The 18366-nt window shown below is 38.7% G+C and overlaps 1 protein-coding gene across 2 annotated transcripts in view; it reads left to right on the forward strand.

The window, feature by feature from the left end:
* Nucleotides 1-16466, forward strand: part of LOC140481372 (uncharacterized) — a 48821-nt gene extending 32355 nt beyond the window's left edge. For both annotated transcript variants that reach the window (XM_072577460.1, XM_072577458.1), the window contains exons 5-6: nt 5898-6018; nt 6301-16466. In XM_072577460.1, coding sequence (XP_072433561.1) covers nt 5898-6018; nt 6301-15497 — 9318 coding nt within the window. In that variant the 3' untranslated portion in view covers nt 15498-16466. The remainder of the gene's footprint in view (nt 1-5897; nt 6019-6300) is intronic.
* Nucleotides 16467-18366: the final 1900 nt, after the last annotated feature.

Consider the following 18366-nt stretch of genomic DNA (forward strand, 5'->3'; position numbering starts at 1 on the left):
CTGAGGCAACAGTGCTAACCACTGAGCCGCTGTACCACCCAAAAGTAGGGGACACCTGGATTTGAATCCGGGACCTCTTGATCTGCAGTCAAATGCTCTACCACTGAGCTATACCCCTATTTACTACTCTAACATTCTATTTTGTCTTTGTCACACCCAATATGACTTGAGGGGAGCAATAGCTGATTTTGGTTTTGTGAATATGGCCTTACTTTATGACCTTTACTTAAACTTCGTGACCTTTGCTTTTACTTCCCAACATCAGAATATTTATGCTGCCTCTGTTACTTCCCCTCATGTCTCAGCCCCTTATGTCTCTTCCCAGACTAAATCGATATAAGTGGCAAGTTGTCTCTTATTGTCTGTTCACTTATTTATCCTCCTCCTTTGTTTTTGTACCAAAATTGGGAGAATAGTCTCACAGGTGACTCAAACAATGACTTGATGTATTCAGACTTTGAACAAGATCTGGACAATATCTAAGCTTGTGCTGACGAGTGGCAAGTAATATTTAGATTAGATTAGATTACTTAGTGTAGAAACAGGCCCTTCGGCCCAACAAGTCCACACCGCCCCGCCGAAGCGTAACCCACCCATACCCCTACATCTAACCCTTGCCTAACACTACGGGCAATTTAGGATGGCCAATTCACCTGACCTGCACATCTTTGGACTGTGGGAGGAAACCGGAGCACCCGGAGGAAACCCACGCAGACACGGGGAGGACGTGCAAACTCCACACAGTCAGTCGCCTGAGGCGGGAATTGAACCCGGGTCTCTGGCGCTGTGAGGCAGCAGTGCTAACCACTGTGCCACCGTGCTGCCCACATTTGTACCACACAAAGCCAGGCTATGACTATTATCAATACGAGATAATCTAACCCCTGCCCCTTAACATTCAGTGGTATCATTGGATCCCCATCTATCAACATCTTTGTGGTTATCTTTGACAAAAAGATCTACTGGACTCTCCACATAAACAGTGGCTACAAGAGCAGGTCAGAAGCTAGGAATACTACAGTGACTAACTCATTTGCTGACTTCCTAAAACCTGTCCACCACCTATGAGGCACAAATCAGGAGTTTGACTGAATACTCCCCACTTGTCTGAATGGATGCAACTCCAACAACATTCAAGAAGCTTGATACCATCCAGGACAAAGTAGCCTGTTTAATTGGCATCTCATCCCCAAACATCCACTCCTCCTACCACTGATACTCAGCAGCAGCATCTACTATATACAAGACTCACTGCAGAAATTCACCAAAGACCCTCGGACATGACCTTCGAAACCCATGACCACTTCAATCTAGAAGGACAAGGGCAGCAGACATATGGGAACACAACCACCTGCAAGTTCCCCTCCACTCCATTCACAGTCATGGCTCAGAATTAGATTGCTGTTCCTTCACTGTCACTGTGTCACAATCCTGGAATTCTCTCCCTTGTAACATTGTGGGTCAACCCACAACAAGTGGACTACAGCGATTCAAGTAGGCAGTTCACCACCACCTTGAGGATAACTAAGGACAAGCAATAAATTCTGGCTAGTCAGTAATGCCCACATCTGATGAGTAAATTTTAAAAATCCTCTCCGAATCATACAGTACACTCAAGTCCTAGACTTGGGCATCACCTTTCCTGTTTATGTCCTGACCCATTAACAGGGCAGACTCAGCAGAGGTGGTGACATTGTGGTAAATAGTCAGCCAGGCATTGCTTGGTGATTCGAGGAGAAAGTGAGGACTGCAGATGCTGGAGATCAGAGCTGAAAATGTGTTGCTGGAAAAGCGCAGCAGGTCAAGCAGCATCCAAGGAGCAGGAGAATCGACGTTTCGGGCATGAGCCCTTCTTCAGGAAACGTCATTCCTGAAGAAGGGCTCATGCCCGAAATGTCAATTCTCCTGCTCCTTGGTTGCTGACTGACCTGCTGCATTGCTTGGTGATTCCTCAATATTGACTTCTGATCCCACTAACTCTCATGGCATCTAGTCAAACAAAGGCAAGAGCCTCTTACTAATTACCACTTAGCACCCTTAGCTGATGTATCACCTCCAAAGTATGAAAACAACTTATAGGAAAAACAATGGGTTGGAAAGAACATTGCATGTTATCTGGATGACAAGAGCACAGGATGACCATCACTTAGAGTGGCTCAGTATCACCACTACTAACTTAAGCTGGCTGTGTGTTAAAAGATATAGCTATCAGACATGGCCTGCAGTAGCTGGTGAAGAAACCAGCAAGAGGGAAAGCACCTATGGGACCTTGACCATACATTGCAAAGATTATCTAGTTAATCACTTAAGCCATACTGACTATTGTGAGGGAACATAAATTGAGCAGTGCCCTTCAATTAGGTGAAAAATATCCACCTTTGACATCATGAAAAAATAATTACTGAAAAACTTAAACCCAGCTGATTCAGTGACTGCTGAAGAACTGGGGTAAACTTCTCATTGTAGTCACATAACAATTCTTTTCAAGCACAGCTCTTTATTACTTTAGGGTACAGAGTCTACAGAGTATGGTTATGTAGTGACTGGGTGACTGCAGAACCTTCCACATACACACACAACTTAATCAAGTCGTCTTTATACAGTTACTGTGTATCAAAAATGATCAAAATACACTAAGCCAATCACTTACATGTATGGGCATAGGGAAAAATGGTCATGACCTAGAAGGTTTCTTCCTCAGGGTGGCTGCTTCAACAACTGCTTGTACAGGAATAGGGTTGCTCCATTTTGCTTGTAGGAAGCCTGTAATTCATCTGCAAAAGCAAAGGGAAAGCTTTCAGTAGAGCTGCATACATTAGCAGCATTGCTAGACTGTAGAATCAAAAGCATTGGAAAGATGTGACAGCAAAAATAATATTGTCAAGATCTCATTTCAGAGATAGGCCAAATAGAGTATAGTTGGACATCTATGAGAAAACATTTCTTAAAATGTAGATTAGCTTCCCATTTAGACACTGAGCAAATGTTCTAATTTTACAAAATTGGGAGTATAGATGATTTGCTAATGCGTAAAACATGAAACACATACTTTGAATGAAGTCGGAAGGCCTGTAACACTTACTTCAATCTTGGAATAAATAAAATTCTTGAAAGACCAGACCTAATAGAATTCAGCATCCAATAGCCCCCTTATTATTTGTAAATTATCTCTACAGATTTGCCAAAAAAATAGACTGGAGAGATTTAAAATCAGAGTTCATAAAATATTATTTTTATTGTAATTGTTGATGAAGCTTTGTCAGCTTTATTACAGTCAAATTAAGATTTGGCTATAGAAGACTATTTAAGTGGAAATGGAGAAGTCCAGAAGTCTAAAAGCAGAAGATCCTTTTCTATACAAAACTTTTAAAAACTTACGTGACAAACTAGTATAATAAATAAGATAGAAACAAGAAACAGTCATTGTCAACACTGAAGCAAGAAAATTCACAGGCACAAGCAGTGTGCAGCTATTTAAAAAAAAAAGTATGCTTTATCTGTTATAACTGACTTTCAGAAAATGTGCCAAATGGACAGATTCTCAATGCAGCCAAAATAAATGAAATAGCAACTCCCCACAAAAGTTCATGAGGTAAAACAGATTATAATAGAAACAAGCCAAAGGACTTTCCAGTGGAAATAAGTGTTCTCAACCTAGTCTTTTGGTGAGAAAATATTTATATCAATGGCATCTTACCAGTTTTAAGCCCATAACTGAGGCAATTGTCACCGTAGTATTAGTAAGTCTACTATGGTTGAAGAAACAGTGTTGACAGCCAAAAGCAGTTCAACTACAGGGGCTGGGAGAAGATGAAAAATATGCTACAGGTAACTGAAACATGAGATGTCAAATGGTTGGGAAGTAATACACAATTCACAATTAAGAGTACTCACTTCTGAATAGCAATATGTATTTGGATTTGAATTTTCTTCAAGTGGTGGAAGAGTCAGTTAAGGTCAAGAAACCACTGATCAAGGAGCAGCAACTTACAGAGCAATAGGTCAAGGAACATTCGGTTAAGGAACAACCAGTAAAAGATTTTATGGAGCTCCCTAGAGTCATGGTAGAACTGAAAATTGAACGCCGAGCCCATTGAGATTAGCTATGTTGGCAGAGAAAATTTGTATCATACTGTAGGAAAGGTGGAAACCTGCAAATAAATGAGATTGATGATAATATAAAATATTTCTACAATACTGACAAGGATTTAAATTGTAACATTCAATAAAATTTGCAAGAAAATGCCATCAGATAACCAATGAGCAGTTTGCTTAGGGGAATGGGTGGGTCAGAGTGACTGAGGGAAATGTTGCATGCAATAATGACAGTGGTAAAGCATGAGCCCTGGCCAGCAGTGGGCGCAGTAGCAGACACATTTTCCTGAATTGCTAGGAATTCTTCTGGATGGTTGGCACTGACTTAGCTCTGGATTAGTGGTGCTGGAAGAGCCTTAGTGTCAACCTTGTAGCCACCTTTTGTCCTGGGAGCAGAGATCAGCTCCGCTCCCCTCCCCCCCCCCCCCCCCCCCCCCCACCAGCATTACATGTCCTCCAGGACCTCTAGATCCCTGTCCACAAGGAGTCCCAATTTTCCCTTACATGTTATGTCTGGGGCAAATGTCATGAATCATGCAGAGCAGCTCGAGACTGGCAGTATTTATCTGGGTGCACAACAGCCTTTGAAATATGTTACTGCACCAGGAATCCTGGGATGTGTTGGCAGTGGCACATACTTCCTCCTACAACAAGTGGGAAAATCAGGCTAACGTCAGACGCACATGACATTGTAGGAACATGGTGTATGGTTAATGAGGTGAGTTTGGGATGATCTTGCAAGAAAACTTGCGTGGCCTCGTGGAGAGAGAGTCTCTGCATATGCTAAAGTTTCACACCCTAACCTTTAGGAGGTATACACTACCCTTTCTCTGGTCAGATAATGACCTTACACATTTCCATATTATAATCCAGGGGCTTAACCTCGATACCTGTTTACATTTAGTGTTTTTATGTCATTGTGTGTCTAGTAATTCATCCTTCACTTTCTGCCTTTCCTAACTTAAATATCTACTATTATAGAATTAACTTTGTAGCTTAATTTGTCCATCTCACATGCATCAAAACTCCTCAGGACAAAGATTTTGAGGGTAACTAAACAGATATCCCCACTGACAAAGATGTTATGATATACCTCTGGAGCAGGTGGATCATGAATCCAGGCCTCCTGGCTTTGAAGTCAAGACACTATCATTGTGCTACAAGAGCCCTTTTGCCTTGCATTTGTATAGATAGTATTAATCAATCCATTCAGATATGCTGTGACACACCTCTGGAGAGATGAGTTATGAACCCAGAACTCCTGGGTCATTGCACCACAAAGTCCTCACAGCTCATTTATATATTTACCCATTTTAGGTGACCAAGAAATGTTAGGAAATTGGTTCTACCCAATTTTGGGTTGAGCATTTTCAGCTGTCCTAGGGGACCCTGAAATTGAGCCTAGTTGCACCCACCTTGCATAATTGACTGTATTGACACCTAATTTCCGATTCCAAAGCTTTTACTAAGAGGGATAATTACTGAGATAAAGATATTTTAAAACTCAGGGAAACTTAGCAGTAGTTTTGAATAAAAGAATAAAGTTTAGATTAGATAAAGGCTCCTGTGTACATTGTTCGTGTCCCGATCTCAGAGCCAGGAGATGTGGGCTCAAGTCCCATCTGCTCCTAGAGGTTTAGAATAACATATCTGAATAGATTGATTAGAAAATATCTAGAAAACTAAATGCATATTGTTACTTGTAAAAATGTGCTTTTTATATATTAATGTAGTCTTTAGGGTATTCTGCCATTTTATAGCTTAAATTACAGCATTATTTAAGAGATTCTAATTTATCTCAGGTACGGTTGAAGGCAGCAGCAGTTCCCCATGTTGAAAGAAAAATACATGTGTTTCGTGACTTTAGTAAACAAATACAGGCTAACATCCTTAGTCAAGACTTGGAAACAAATAACATTGCTGGTAAGTAATAGTAGTTATGATATAGTTAAATTCTGACACATTGAACATTTTACAATTACGAAATATAATTTTATGATGTTTCCAGGACACATTATTCATTAACTGAGAAGGTGAACAGATGTTTTATTCCAAGACCTTAATCATTACTAATCTTTCTTGTAGTATATTGCAAAGTATACTTAGAAAAATTAACTATCCTTGTGTAAATGTATATGGTTTCTGCTCTGTTTCCAGAGCAAACTAACTCTTATTTGTTAATGCTTTATCTTAATTATTTTGTAGATGCATTGAATAAACGTGAAATGATTTTGGGAACTGAAGATTTGAGTAATACTGAATTACAAAGAAACATCACACATAAGAAAGGTGGTAAAAGTTATGATCACCTTACAGAAATACACAGAAGTGGCAAAACAAACACTGTACAAAATTCCTCTGAGTTGGGTGAAAACATTAGAGAACAATCACTACCTGTTGGGTACAACATTGAAGCTTCTCAACAACAATGCAATGACTATGCTTTAATTGGAACAGGTCAATGTGAAGCTGACAATTCAGTATTACCAAAACCTGCATCTCACTCACCGTTTTCTATTATTGAATCTAAAAATGTGTTTCAAAATCATCCAATGAACAATGCTGGTAACATTCTGACAACAAATATTAATGGGGGTTGTTTGTCAAGCAATCATTCAAAAACAGATGCTGTCTACTTAAAAAGTAAGAATAAAGATTTATTACAAAATGATGAATCAGAAGAATGTAGTGCAACAGGAATGACTATAACTGAATCCCAAAGTCTATCATTAACTAGCAGTGCACTTAACCTTGAGAGATGCTCTAAACAAAATGACAAACAAGAAGTTGTGACCACACTTTCAATAGACGAAGTGTTCAGCTACAAGTTTCCCATACCTAACAACTACAAATACCGTTTGTTCAGTGATTCAGTCAGGTGTACTGACATAACTGTAGACAGAAAATGTCAAGAGAATAAATCTGATGCAAAGCCTGTTCTTTCTTTATCAAACTCAAAAACATCTCTTTCAAATAGCACCGACAATAGCAATTCAACCAAAATACATGGTGCTGATAATGTTCAAAATTATAAATCTGAAAAGATAGACACACCACCATCTGTTGTAGTAATGCAATACCCGTCTACAAGTACCAACAAAAACAAGTCATCAACAAATTATTCAAAAAGTGGAAGCAACAGTGAAACAATCAAGAAAGCCATATCTGAAACCACAAATGAAGAACAGCCCACTAGAGCTATCACACCATATTTGAACCAAAATACGTCATTGACCGATTCCTTCAGCAGTGGAGGCAATAAAAATTTATCAAAGTGTGATGCTAGCAATAAACCTGCTGCACAAGATTTGCAGAGTGATCAAATGCCTCTCCCAAACTTTACAGTTGGCCAAAATAAGTCATTAACTCACTTTCCACTCGATGATAATACCATTATGGATCCAGGAGCCATTAAGTATACAGAAAGCTACCACTCTGAAAACAAAATTTCAGTTCCACCACAGATTGTAGCAACTAGCCAACCTTCTCCAAATACTCATTTTAAAGCAAACAAGTTATTGATCCATTTGCCGGTGAAATCAGATCTTATCAAGAATTTAGAAAATGAACACTCTGAAAACTACAAAGCTGTTTTGATATCAGATGCAGAAGTTTACTTGAAAACTCATTCAGCAAAGGCATTTCAAAATCGGGTACAAAATACTGCTGACACTACTAGAGGAATTACAAGAGATTACAATCGAGCCTATGAATTTAAGATGGATGGTTCCCCTTCTGGACTGGATACAGCTTTTAATCAGTCTCTGCTTAAAGATAACACATTCTTAAATGAACACAAACCACTATGTTATTCTTCAAACAGGGTTCATACCACAGGAAACAGAAAAATTCCTGACAGTTTGCATACTGAAAAGACCAGTCAGCAGCTAACTTCCAACATTATTCATATCAACCAAAAAAAACAATTGGTTCATCCCTTGCTCAGCAATGACACCCATGTGCATGGTGAACACGTTCAGATTTTACAAGAGAACAAATCTGAAAGCCATGGTATAAATCCATCACCAGAAATGTTAACTGTTTTACATTTCACAACCACTTCTACAGATATCAAAAAAGTTGCAATGCACAATGATTTGTCAGAGGGAACGGAAATTGCTCACAATCAGAAATCATGTGACAGAAATGAGGAAAATTACCAATCAGAAAATCATGGTGAGGATTCACAAAGTAGAATGATTGGCCAGAGGACTCCAACAAACATCACACCAGTACAGAATGTGTACCCAGATAATTTAAAAAGAAGATTCAACAAATCAGAGACACCTCATGCATCTTCAACAATAGATTTAGAGATTGGGCAACAATTTTCCACAAATATTGCACACAGACGTAAATATCTGTCACAGAATTATGCACGAAACCGTCTGCATGTCATTCTGGACGGAGGAGGCAATAAGCATTTAGAAAAGGACAGCACTGAACCTACACTGCCCTCTTCAGTGACTGGCCAACAGACTTCCACATGTGCACATAATAAAATCAACCCCCTCACCAACTTTCCATTCAGTGCTGACAATACTCTGGATACAAATGTTATCAGGAATACTGAACGTTACCAAGCTGAAGGAAGCAGTCCAATTGTTTTGCAAGATACATTAACTGACCAAAGGTCTCCTACTAATTTAATCAGCAATTTAGACAAACCATTACCTCATTCTTTGAAAAGTGCTGACATGGAATTAAATGAGAACTTCCAAACGCAGCAAGTTAAAACAGTCAGTGATACCGCACCATTATATTTGTTCAGTCCCAATCATTCTACAACAAATGTGAAGAAAAATACTTTGTGGCATTACGTAACAAAGGTTACTGACACCTATCACAATGGGAGACTTTCTCCGAAGTTGCATAAAACAAAGAGTGCACCTTCACCATCATCTGCAGAGACCAGCCAGTGGCTCCCGGAAGATAACTTACAAAGCCACAACCAAAAGAAATCAAAGGCTTTTTCCCTGGTCAGAAATGACATCAAGTTGTTGGCAGATTGTGGAAATATAGAGGAAAACCAATCTGATAAAAACTGTGCAGGTTCCACATTGAATAGACAATGGACACACCAAGATATCACAGCAGGCAGAATTCATTCCCCAAATTTTGATGACATTACTATGGTCAGCAAAATAAATAATTCTTGTGCTGTAGATAAATCTGAGACGGAGTCTATAATTTCACCACTGAATCGAGAAACCAGCCATTTGTCTCATACAGATAGCTCACACAGGCATGAACACAGGCCTGTAACTTATTCGTTAAACAGTGCTGCTGTCAGTGCCCACAGAGAAAGTCCTAACTATTTGGAAAAGTGCAAAGAGGAACCTAAAAGTTCAGATTTAGCAGATGATAAAACTCCTCAACAAAAATCTATAACAACAACAGATATCTACAAGGACAAGCAACTGAGTCATTCATCAGTCATTACTGTTGTCAGTGCAGTTAATCAAACTCCAGCACTGGATCCAGTGACCATTTATAATACTTCTAAGAATATCAATGTCAGCAGTAAATATAAGACTACTACAGATATTAAGAAAGATGCTTTGCAAAATGACCTATCAAAGATGCCTGAAATACTTCATGAAAATAAATCTTTTAATGTAATAATCTTTAAAACAATACCAGCAGCTAACAATGCATCCTCGTCACTGGCACCAGTGACCAATCAGAGTTCCCCGACAACTCTCTTACAGAAAAGCCATTCACTGACTCAATCCCAGCTTGAAGAAGACATCACGATGGACAGAGGATGTATTCCGTATTTACAGAAGGACCACAGTCATCTCTCAACATCAGATTCATTAGGTGATCAACTGTTTCCAGCAAATGGCACATGTGACAACAACACCGATGAGTCACATTCTCCGTCTCTGCTCTTTGATCACCTCCCTGTGGGTCCAGGAGCTCTCTGTAATGTAGAGAGTTACCAATCAGAGAACCATGGTTGGGATTCAGCAGGTAGACCACTCGACCAGAGAACTCCAACAAATATCACACCAGGCAAGGAAAATATTCAACCGAATGTGTACCCAGATAATAATTGCATTAATTTAAATAGAGGAGTCACTAAAGATAATGTGCAACATTACAAATCAGGACGACCACATATGTCTTCAACGTCAGACTCTGAGATTGAGCAAGTGTTTTCAACAAATATTGCACAAAGGCATAAATATCAGTCACAGAATAATGCACAAAACAGCCTGCATGTCATTCTGGACAGAGCAGGCAATAAGCATTTAGGAAAGGACAGCACTGAACCTACACTGCCCTCTTCAGTGACTGATCAACAGACTTCCACATGTATACATAACAAAATCAAGCCCCTCACCAACTTCCCACTCAGTGCTGACAGTATTCTAGATGTAGACATTATCAGGAATACTGAACATTATCAATTTGAAGAAAGCAGTCCAATTGCTTCACAAGCTACATTAACTGACCGAAAATCATCTACTAATTCAATCAGCAACTTAGACAAACCATTTCCTTATTCTTTGGGAAGTGGTGACATTGAAATAGATGAGAAGTTCCAAAAGCAGCAAGCTAAACCAGGCAGTGACACAGCACTATTATATTCGTTCAGTCCCAATCGCACTACTGCAAATGTGAAGAAAAACACATGGCGACATTACATAACAAAGGTTACTGACATCTATCACCATAGGAGACCTTCTGCTAAGTTCAAATTAAATGTTTTGCATAAAACAAAGAGTGCACCCTTACTATCGTGTGCAGAGTCCAGCCAGTTGTTCCCCAAAAATAGCTTACAAAGTAACAACCAAGAGGAATCAAAGGCTATTTCACTGGTCCGAGATGACATGGCAGGTACCAAAGAAGTAGAACACCAATCTGACATGGACAATGCAATTTCCACAGCAGATGAATTAAATGGACAATGGATCCAGCAAAATATCACAGAAGGCAAGAAGAATATGTTAGATGTTCATTCCCCAAATATTGATGACGTTACTGTGGTCAGTGAAATAAATAATTTTTGTGCTGTAGATAAATCTGAGACGGAGTCTATAATTTCACCACTGGATCAAGAATTTGACCAGTTTTCTCCTACAGATAGTCCACACAGGCATGAACACAGGCCTGTAACTTGTTCATTAAACAGTGCTGTTTTCAATGCCTACAGAGAAAGTCCTAACTTTTTGGAAAAGTGGAAAGAGGAACCTAAAAGTGCAGATTTAGCAGAAGATAAAACTCCTCAACAAAAATCTGTAACTACAATAGACAGCTACAAGGATGAGCCATTGAGTCATTCACCAGTCACAACTGTTGTCAGTGCAATTAATCAAAATAGCAGCCATATATCTCCAGCACTTGATTCAGTGTCCATTTACAATCCTTCAGAGAATACCACTGATAGCAGTAAATATAAGGCCATAAATATAAGTATTTCACTCAACAATGCTGCTGACATTACAGATATTAGAGAACATTTACAAAAAAACTTACCAGAAATTAACAAAATTCCAGCATTATATTCACTAAATGACATACAGTCCGTGAAGTCTGTTACAGACATCAAGCAAGATGCTTTGCAGAATGATTCATCAAAAGTGCCGGAAATACTTCATGATAATAAATCTTTTAATATATTAACCTTTAATACAATACCTGCAGCTAACAGTGCACCCTCATCACTGACCAGTCAGAGTTTCCCTGTAACTCTCTTAGAGAAAAGCCATTCACTGACTCAATCGCAACTTAATGGAGATGTTACAATGGACAGGGGGCATGATGAGTATTTGCATAAGAATCAGAGTCATCGCTCAACACCAGATTCACTTGGAGATCAACTGTTTCCAGTAAATGGCACATGTGACAACACAAACGAGTCACATTCTCAGTCTCTGCTCTTTGATCACCTCCCTGTGGGTCCAGGAGCTGTCTGTAATGCAAAGAATTACCAATCCAAAAACCATGGTAGGGATTCAGCAGGTAGACTAATCAGCCAGAGGACTCCAATGAATATCACAACGGGAAAGGAAAATATTCAACCGAATGTGTACCCAGATAAAAATTACATTAATTTAAATAGAAGATTCACTAAAGATAATGTGCAACGTTACAAATTAGGAATACCCCATATATCTTCAACATCAGATTCCAAGATTGAGCAAGAGCTTTCAACTGATATTGCACAAAGGCATAAATATCAGTCACAAAATTATTCACCACATAACAAAATGAACCCACTGATCAATTTCCCACTCAGTGCTGAGAGCACTCCGGATGCAGAGGTTATAAAGAATACCAAACGTTACCGATCTGAAGAAAGTAGTCTAACTGTTTTACAAGCTACATTAACTGACCAAAGGTCTCCTCCTAATTCAATGAGAAACATAGATAAACCATTGCCTCATTATTTGGAGAGTGACGTAGAAATAGATGACCATTTCCAAAAGCAGCAAGCTAAAACAGGCAGTGACACCGCCCCATTATATCCCTTCAGTCCCAATCACTCCACTACAAATGTGAAGAAAAATACATTGCAGCAATGCATAACAAAGGTTACTGACATCTACCGCCGTAGAAGACCTTCTGCTAAGTTCAAATTCAATGTTTTACGTAAAACAAAGAGTTCACCCTCACCATGTTCCGCAGAGTCCAGCCAGTTGCTCCCCGAAAGTAGCTTACAAAGCAGCAACCAAGAGGAATCAAAGGCTCTTTCCTTCGTCCAAGATGACATGGCAGGTAGCAGAAAATGCCAATCTGACAAAGACAGTGCAATTTCCACAGCGGAAGAATTGAATGGACAGTGGACTCATCAATATATCACATGCACAAACAATATGTTACAGAGCTGCTCCCCAAATATTGATGGCATCACTGTGGACAGAAAAATTAATCATGTTAGTGATGGAGATAAATTTGAGACTGAGTGTATGCCTTCACCACTGAATCAAGTATACAGCCACTCTTCCCTTACAGATACCTCATGCAGTCATAAACAGGGACCTGCAACTTATTTGTTAAACAGTGCTGCACAGTCTGTAAGTGCCCCCAGAGAAAGTCCTGCCTACTTGAAAAAGTGTAAACAGGAAACCGTAAGTGCAACCTCAGCAGACGGCAAAATTGCTCAACAAAAATCTCCTACATGCACAGCAGACAGGCAACTGTGTTATTCATCAGTCACTAAGGATGTCAATACCATTAATCAGGACAAATTTATGATAAGCCATGTGTTTCCAGCACTGGATCCAGTGAGCAGTCCTCACTCTTCCAAAAATATCATAGACAGCAGTAAAAGTAAGACACTTGGTTTTTCACTCAATGATGCTACTGTCACAGCAGATACTGGAGTCGATGAACATTTACAAAAAGACTCTTCCGAAATGAACAACATTCCAGCACTAGGTTCATTAAGTTGCGTACAATCCACAATCACGATCACAGATACCAAGAAAAATACCACACCAAATGTGTCATCACATCTTACTGAAATACATGATAACAAAAAAGCTGATGACAGATTAAAGCTTAAAGGTTTTCATAAAAAAAATAGTGCACCCTCATCACAGCTGAAGGTGACTGAACAAATGCCCACTACTGATATCACTCACAGCAATCATGAAAAGTCACCGACCCATTCCATAATGAGTGGTGCATTTATAATGAACAGAAGAAAGAATTCTTACTTACAAAAGAACAAGCCTGAAACCAACAATGAGTTTTCATTAGTGACCTCATTGGCTGGACAACAGTCTCCTTCAAAAATCATAAACAACAAAGAACCTAAGTCACCGGCTCATTCTCCAAACAGAAGTGGTGTAATGGATGCAGGAGATAGCAAGAATCTAGAATTTTGCCAACCTGAAAACAACAGAGAAGCTTTCTCTAAGAAACCAATTGATCTGCAGTCTTCTACAGACATCACAGATGCCAAAACTACAAAGTTTCAGCATTGGTTTCCAGATAGTGACATTTCTTTGAATCAACGCTGCAATGTTAATTTAAAACACTATAAATCAGAAACTGACATTAGTTCTTCAATACAGGATCCAATTCATCAAGTATCTTTTATAGATATGACATGTCACAAGAAAATCACAAGAGAGTCAACGAAAAGTGATGATTTTACTTTGGCTGAAAGATATAATAAAAGTTGTGAACACATTGATAGCCATCTAAACAACAACATTTCTTCATCACATGATTTGTTACCTGCTCTTCTGTCTCCTGAAAATATGGTACATTACAACAGAAATGTAACATGCGATCATTCACTGACTAATGCAGAATTCCTGGCACAAAGCTGTGACAACGTGAACGAAGGTAGCAAAACATTCAAATATGGAAGGAAATCATTCCATGAAGAAATATTTCAGAATCAAGCATTGAGAATGTGGATGAAAAATACAAAAGTTTCTAAATCATTTCAGCAGTGTTCTCCAGAGGAGAGCCAAATTGATTCCGATCTCGCAGAGATTAATAACTTTCGTAATAGATTAAATGCCTACAGTGATTTTTCTCAATACAGAGCAACTTCCTCTGGTATTGATGAAGATGATCCATTGAAACTGAACAATAAATACCAGGCAAAGACCGCTAGATTCTCAAAAACGTACCCCAGCTTGAGACAATCTCTCAGGCCCAATCCTCACAGCGTTCAAAGTTGGTGTGGTAATCTCTATAAAACAAAAAGTTTAAAAGATATTAATTGCAATCAATCCGCCCTCCCAGATCATGAAAATGTATTTTCCACAAACAGGCTGTATAATTTTAAACCAACTGTTCAAAAGAAGCAAGTCAACACCAGACTTCAGTTTTCAAATCAAATGAAATCCAACAGACTTTATCGATCTTATTCTGATCTCCCATTTTCTGATGAGAATGAATTTGACCAGAATAACTGGGTTACAGATCATGGCAATAAGTTTAGCTTGGACAATCATGATTTAGAAATTGGAAATGAAGACAAAACAAATGTTTCTAAAGAAGAGAAAAGGAAAGAAACACACCTTGAGAACATGAAAAGAGTTTTGGTTGTGGACAGATTGTGGAAACCTGGATACCTTCACAGCAGGGTCTCATCTCCAAGAAATGAGGATGTTTTCAATCCACTTACAAGTGAAATAAACCAGGATCCGGGGGTGAATGATGATACTGAAAGGAATCATGAATATTTTCCTGTAGACATTAAATTATTCTGGCCTAAGGAAAATCCCACAGATATAATCAGACTTTTAAGTTCATCATCTACAGGCAGCAAAGTATCAGAAAACAGTCTATCACCACATCAACAAAGTACACCAGTCGTGGTTGACAAACAAAACTTTTCTTGTTACTCAGATACAAACTCGGACACCACTACTGATGATGAGTACTTCTTGGATAGCAATGAAATAGTAAAAGAATCTATGTTATAATAATGTTCCCACCTACAGGAATGGGTGGCAGTGTATGTTATTGATTTGTAACAAATCATATTCTATGATGTACTGTTGGCTGCCATGGTCATCTGTGTGTGTGCTAAGATGCTCTCAAGTATGACACTAAAATATTCAATGGTATTGATACCACATGGCTATATTTTCAAATGTGTAACTTAGTTGTCAGTCTCTTTGGCAGTTATATGATACATTTTCTAAAGTGGGAAGTAGCTGTCTTATTGCTAGAGACAGTTGTATTTAATTTTCACATTTTAAGGGGGGCTTAATTCACACCCTGATGTTAAATAGTGATGAAATGTGTCTATTTGGTTGTGGTTACATATTTATATAAATAGCATGCAAGACCATCTTCCCTGAAAGCATAAATACTTGGGTTTTAGCTAAATAAATAATAGGTTACCATTTCGGATCTGGCTTTTCATCAGATATTTGATGCAGGATCTCATCTGAAACATTAATTTATTTTTGCCCTTGTTGGACCTGCATTCAAGTCTTTCCTGTTCTCATTTTAGAGGTTTTTCAGTTTTCTAAATGTTTCTTCTTTTTCATACATTATTTCAATTCTTTATTGTTATAAATTCAATTATCTTCAAAACTATACCTAAAGGGAAAATCAAAATGTGTTACACTACTGTAAAACATGCTACCTGTGTGCTCATAGTTTTGCACAGTATGTATAAGTAGTATCATTAAGCAAATACTTGATAAAATAATCATTTAAAAATGTGCTGCTAATAAAATAATGCCCTTAATATTGTATTTATATAAACTTCTAAATGTTTGGGCTTTGAATAAAACACTTTTATGTTTTGTTATAGAAAGAATACACTTCATCCTTGTGTATTTTCCTATGTTTGAACTATGCAAAATAAAAATAGAAAACAAAGTTTGTATTATATGTTGAGCTATACAGACAAATACAGGTTTTAGAGGTTGTTATGTATATAAGAATGACAAATTTAGATTCAGTTTTTGTGAAATAACTTGTTTCTCAAAACAGATGAATAATAAAAGAAAAGCAAGTAACTTACATTCATATGGTAACTTTAACTTCAATGTCATAAAATCTTATACAGCCAATGAACTGCTTTAAGATCATAATCAGTGCTGTATTGTACAGAAATGTAAGAGCTTATTTGTGTACAACATTGTCCTAAAAATATCAATGAGAATAATTCATTTATCAGATGTTAGTTGAGGAATAAAAGTTGATTAGAGAGAGGGATTCAAAATGGTGGCAACCCAGTAGGTCTGAATCAGTTGAGCTCTGCCCAGGACCCAGGCATATTGGGGTACCCACCCTCCTCTCAGTTTTTAAACTACTAAAAATAGTTTTTTTCCCCCAGCAGTTACAGTCATTCTGCATCAGACTTTCGTAGTTTGATACATTTTAAAATGACTAAAGGTAGGCGAGCCTGATCTCAGACTTTGTCAAGCTCCGAGAGAGGATTGACACGTCGATTGAAGAGACCTGGTCCAATTAGGAGTCAATCTCAGTCATGCTGTAGAAGCATGACCGAGAGATTGATAAACTCGGATAGTGTGTCGGAGGGGCGGAGCAATGAGCCGCGGCCTCTGAGACGGCTGCTGAATATTCCGTGGGTCAGGTCTGGCCTCTGAAACGTTGAATCTGGGCCTTAGAATAGCATATCAACAAGCTTGAAAATCAAGGTCGGAAAAATATTCAGTTGCTGGGCATTCCCAAATGGGAGGAGGAAGGCCAGCTTGTTGACTTTTTAGAGCAATGGCTCCCACAACCACTGAAGCTGGAGTTTGAGTTAGGCTGCGTGTGGGTTGAGCGGGCCCACCGGGTTGCTATGCGCATGCCCTGGTCGGACCAGTGCCCCCGCCGGTCATGGTGCAATGCCAGCTGCAGGCCTCCAGAGTTTTGGGGAAGGAACCCCAAGCCATGGTATACAAGGGATCCAAAATAATGCTGTTCCAGGACTTTTCTCTAGTTGTGGTACGCAAGAGGAAGATGTTTGATGAGGTAAAGAAGCATCTGAGGGATTTAAATATTCAGTACTCCATGCGATACCTGGCAACACTGCGCTTCAATCATGAAGGGTCTGTGTATAACTTCAGATCGCTGGAAAAAGTAAAAGAATTTTTGGGTGCTCTCAAATAGACTGATGGACTTGAACTACATGGACAATCACTTTATTTTACCCCCTTTTGTTCTCCTCCTCCCTCCCCCTTTCTCTTTTCCATCTTTCCACAGGGGGGTTCTTTCTTTTAACTCTTATTTATATCTCTCTTGGTTTATCTGGTTGTTGGGTGATGTTTCTGAGGTCTTTTTTTCTTAATATTTGCTGGGATTGTAATTTTATATATTTTATTTTATGTTGCTGTTTTGTTAAGAGTGCCTAGGTAATAATGTGGAGGGGGCAGGTTGGTTGCCCACTTCCAATTTTTGTATTATAAGATATTGGCATCTTACTTTGTAATGTCTGAGCTGAGGGTATGGCTCTAGCTGGGAGGTGTTGTGATGGGATTACTGGAAGGTAGGAGTGTCCCCTGTCGACCAGGGAGAAAGTCTCTTTTTAATTATGTCTTATGTTTTTTTTAGAACTAGTTCTTAGTTTTTTTTTGATTTAGTTGTTTTAAAGGTTGTATTTTTAAATTTACGTGAATTGTTTAAGGTCTCTACTCAATGCTTTTTGATGGGGTTCTTCCTCCTGGGGGGCCTCGGACTAGCTCGAATGATCATGGCTGGTTTCTCATTTAAATGGTGCACCTGGAATGTCAAGGGTAGCCACTTGTCAATTAAAAGGAAAAATATATTATCAAGTCTTAAAAAAGAGAGAGTTGATGTAGCCCTTTTACAGGAAACACATTTACTTGA

The sequence above is a fragment of the Chiloscyllium punctatum genome, chromosome 9, assembly GCF_047496795.1.
Source record: "Chiloscyllium punctatum isolate Juve2018m chromosome 9, sChiPun1.3, whole genome shotgun sequence".
NCBI classification, from domain to species: domain Eukaryota; kingdom Metazoa; phylum Chordata; class Chondrichthyes; order Orectolobiformes; family Hemiscylliidae; genus Chiloscyllium; species Chiloscyllium punctatum.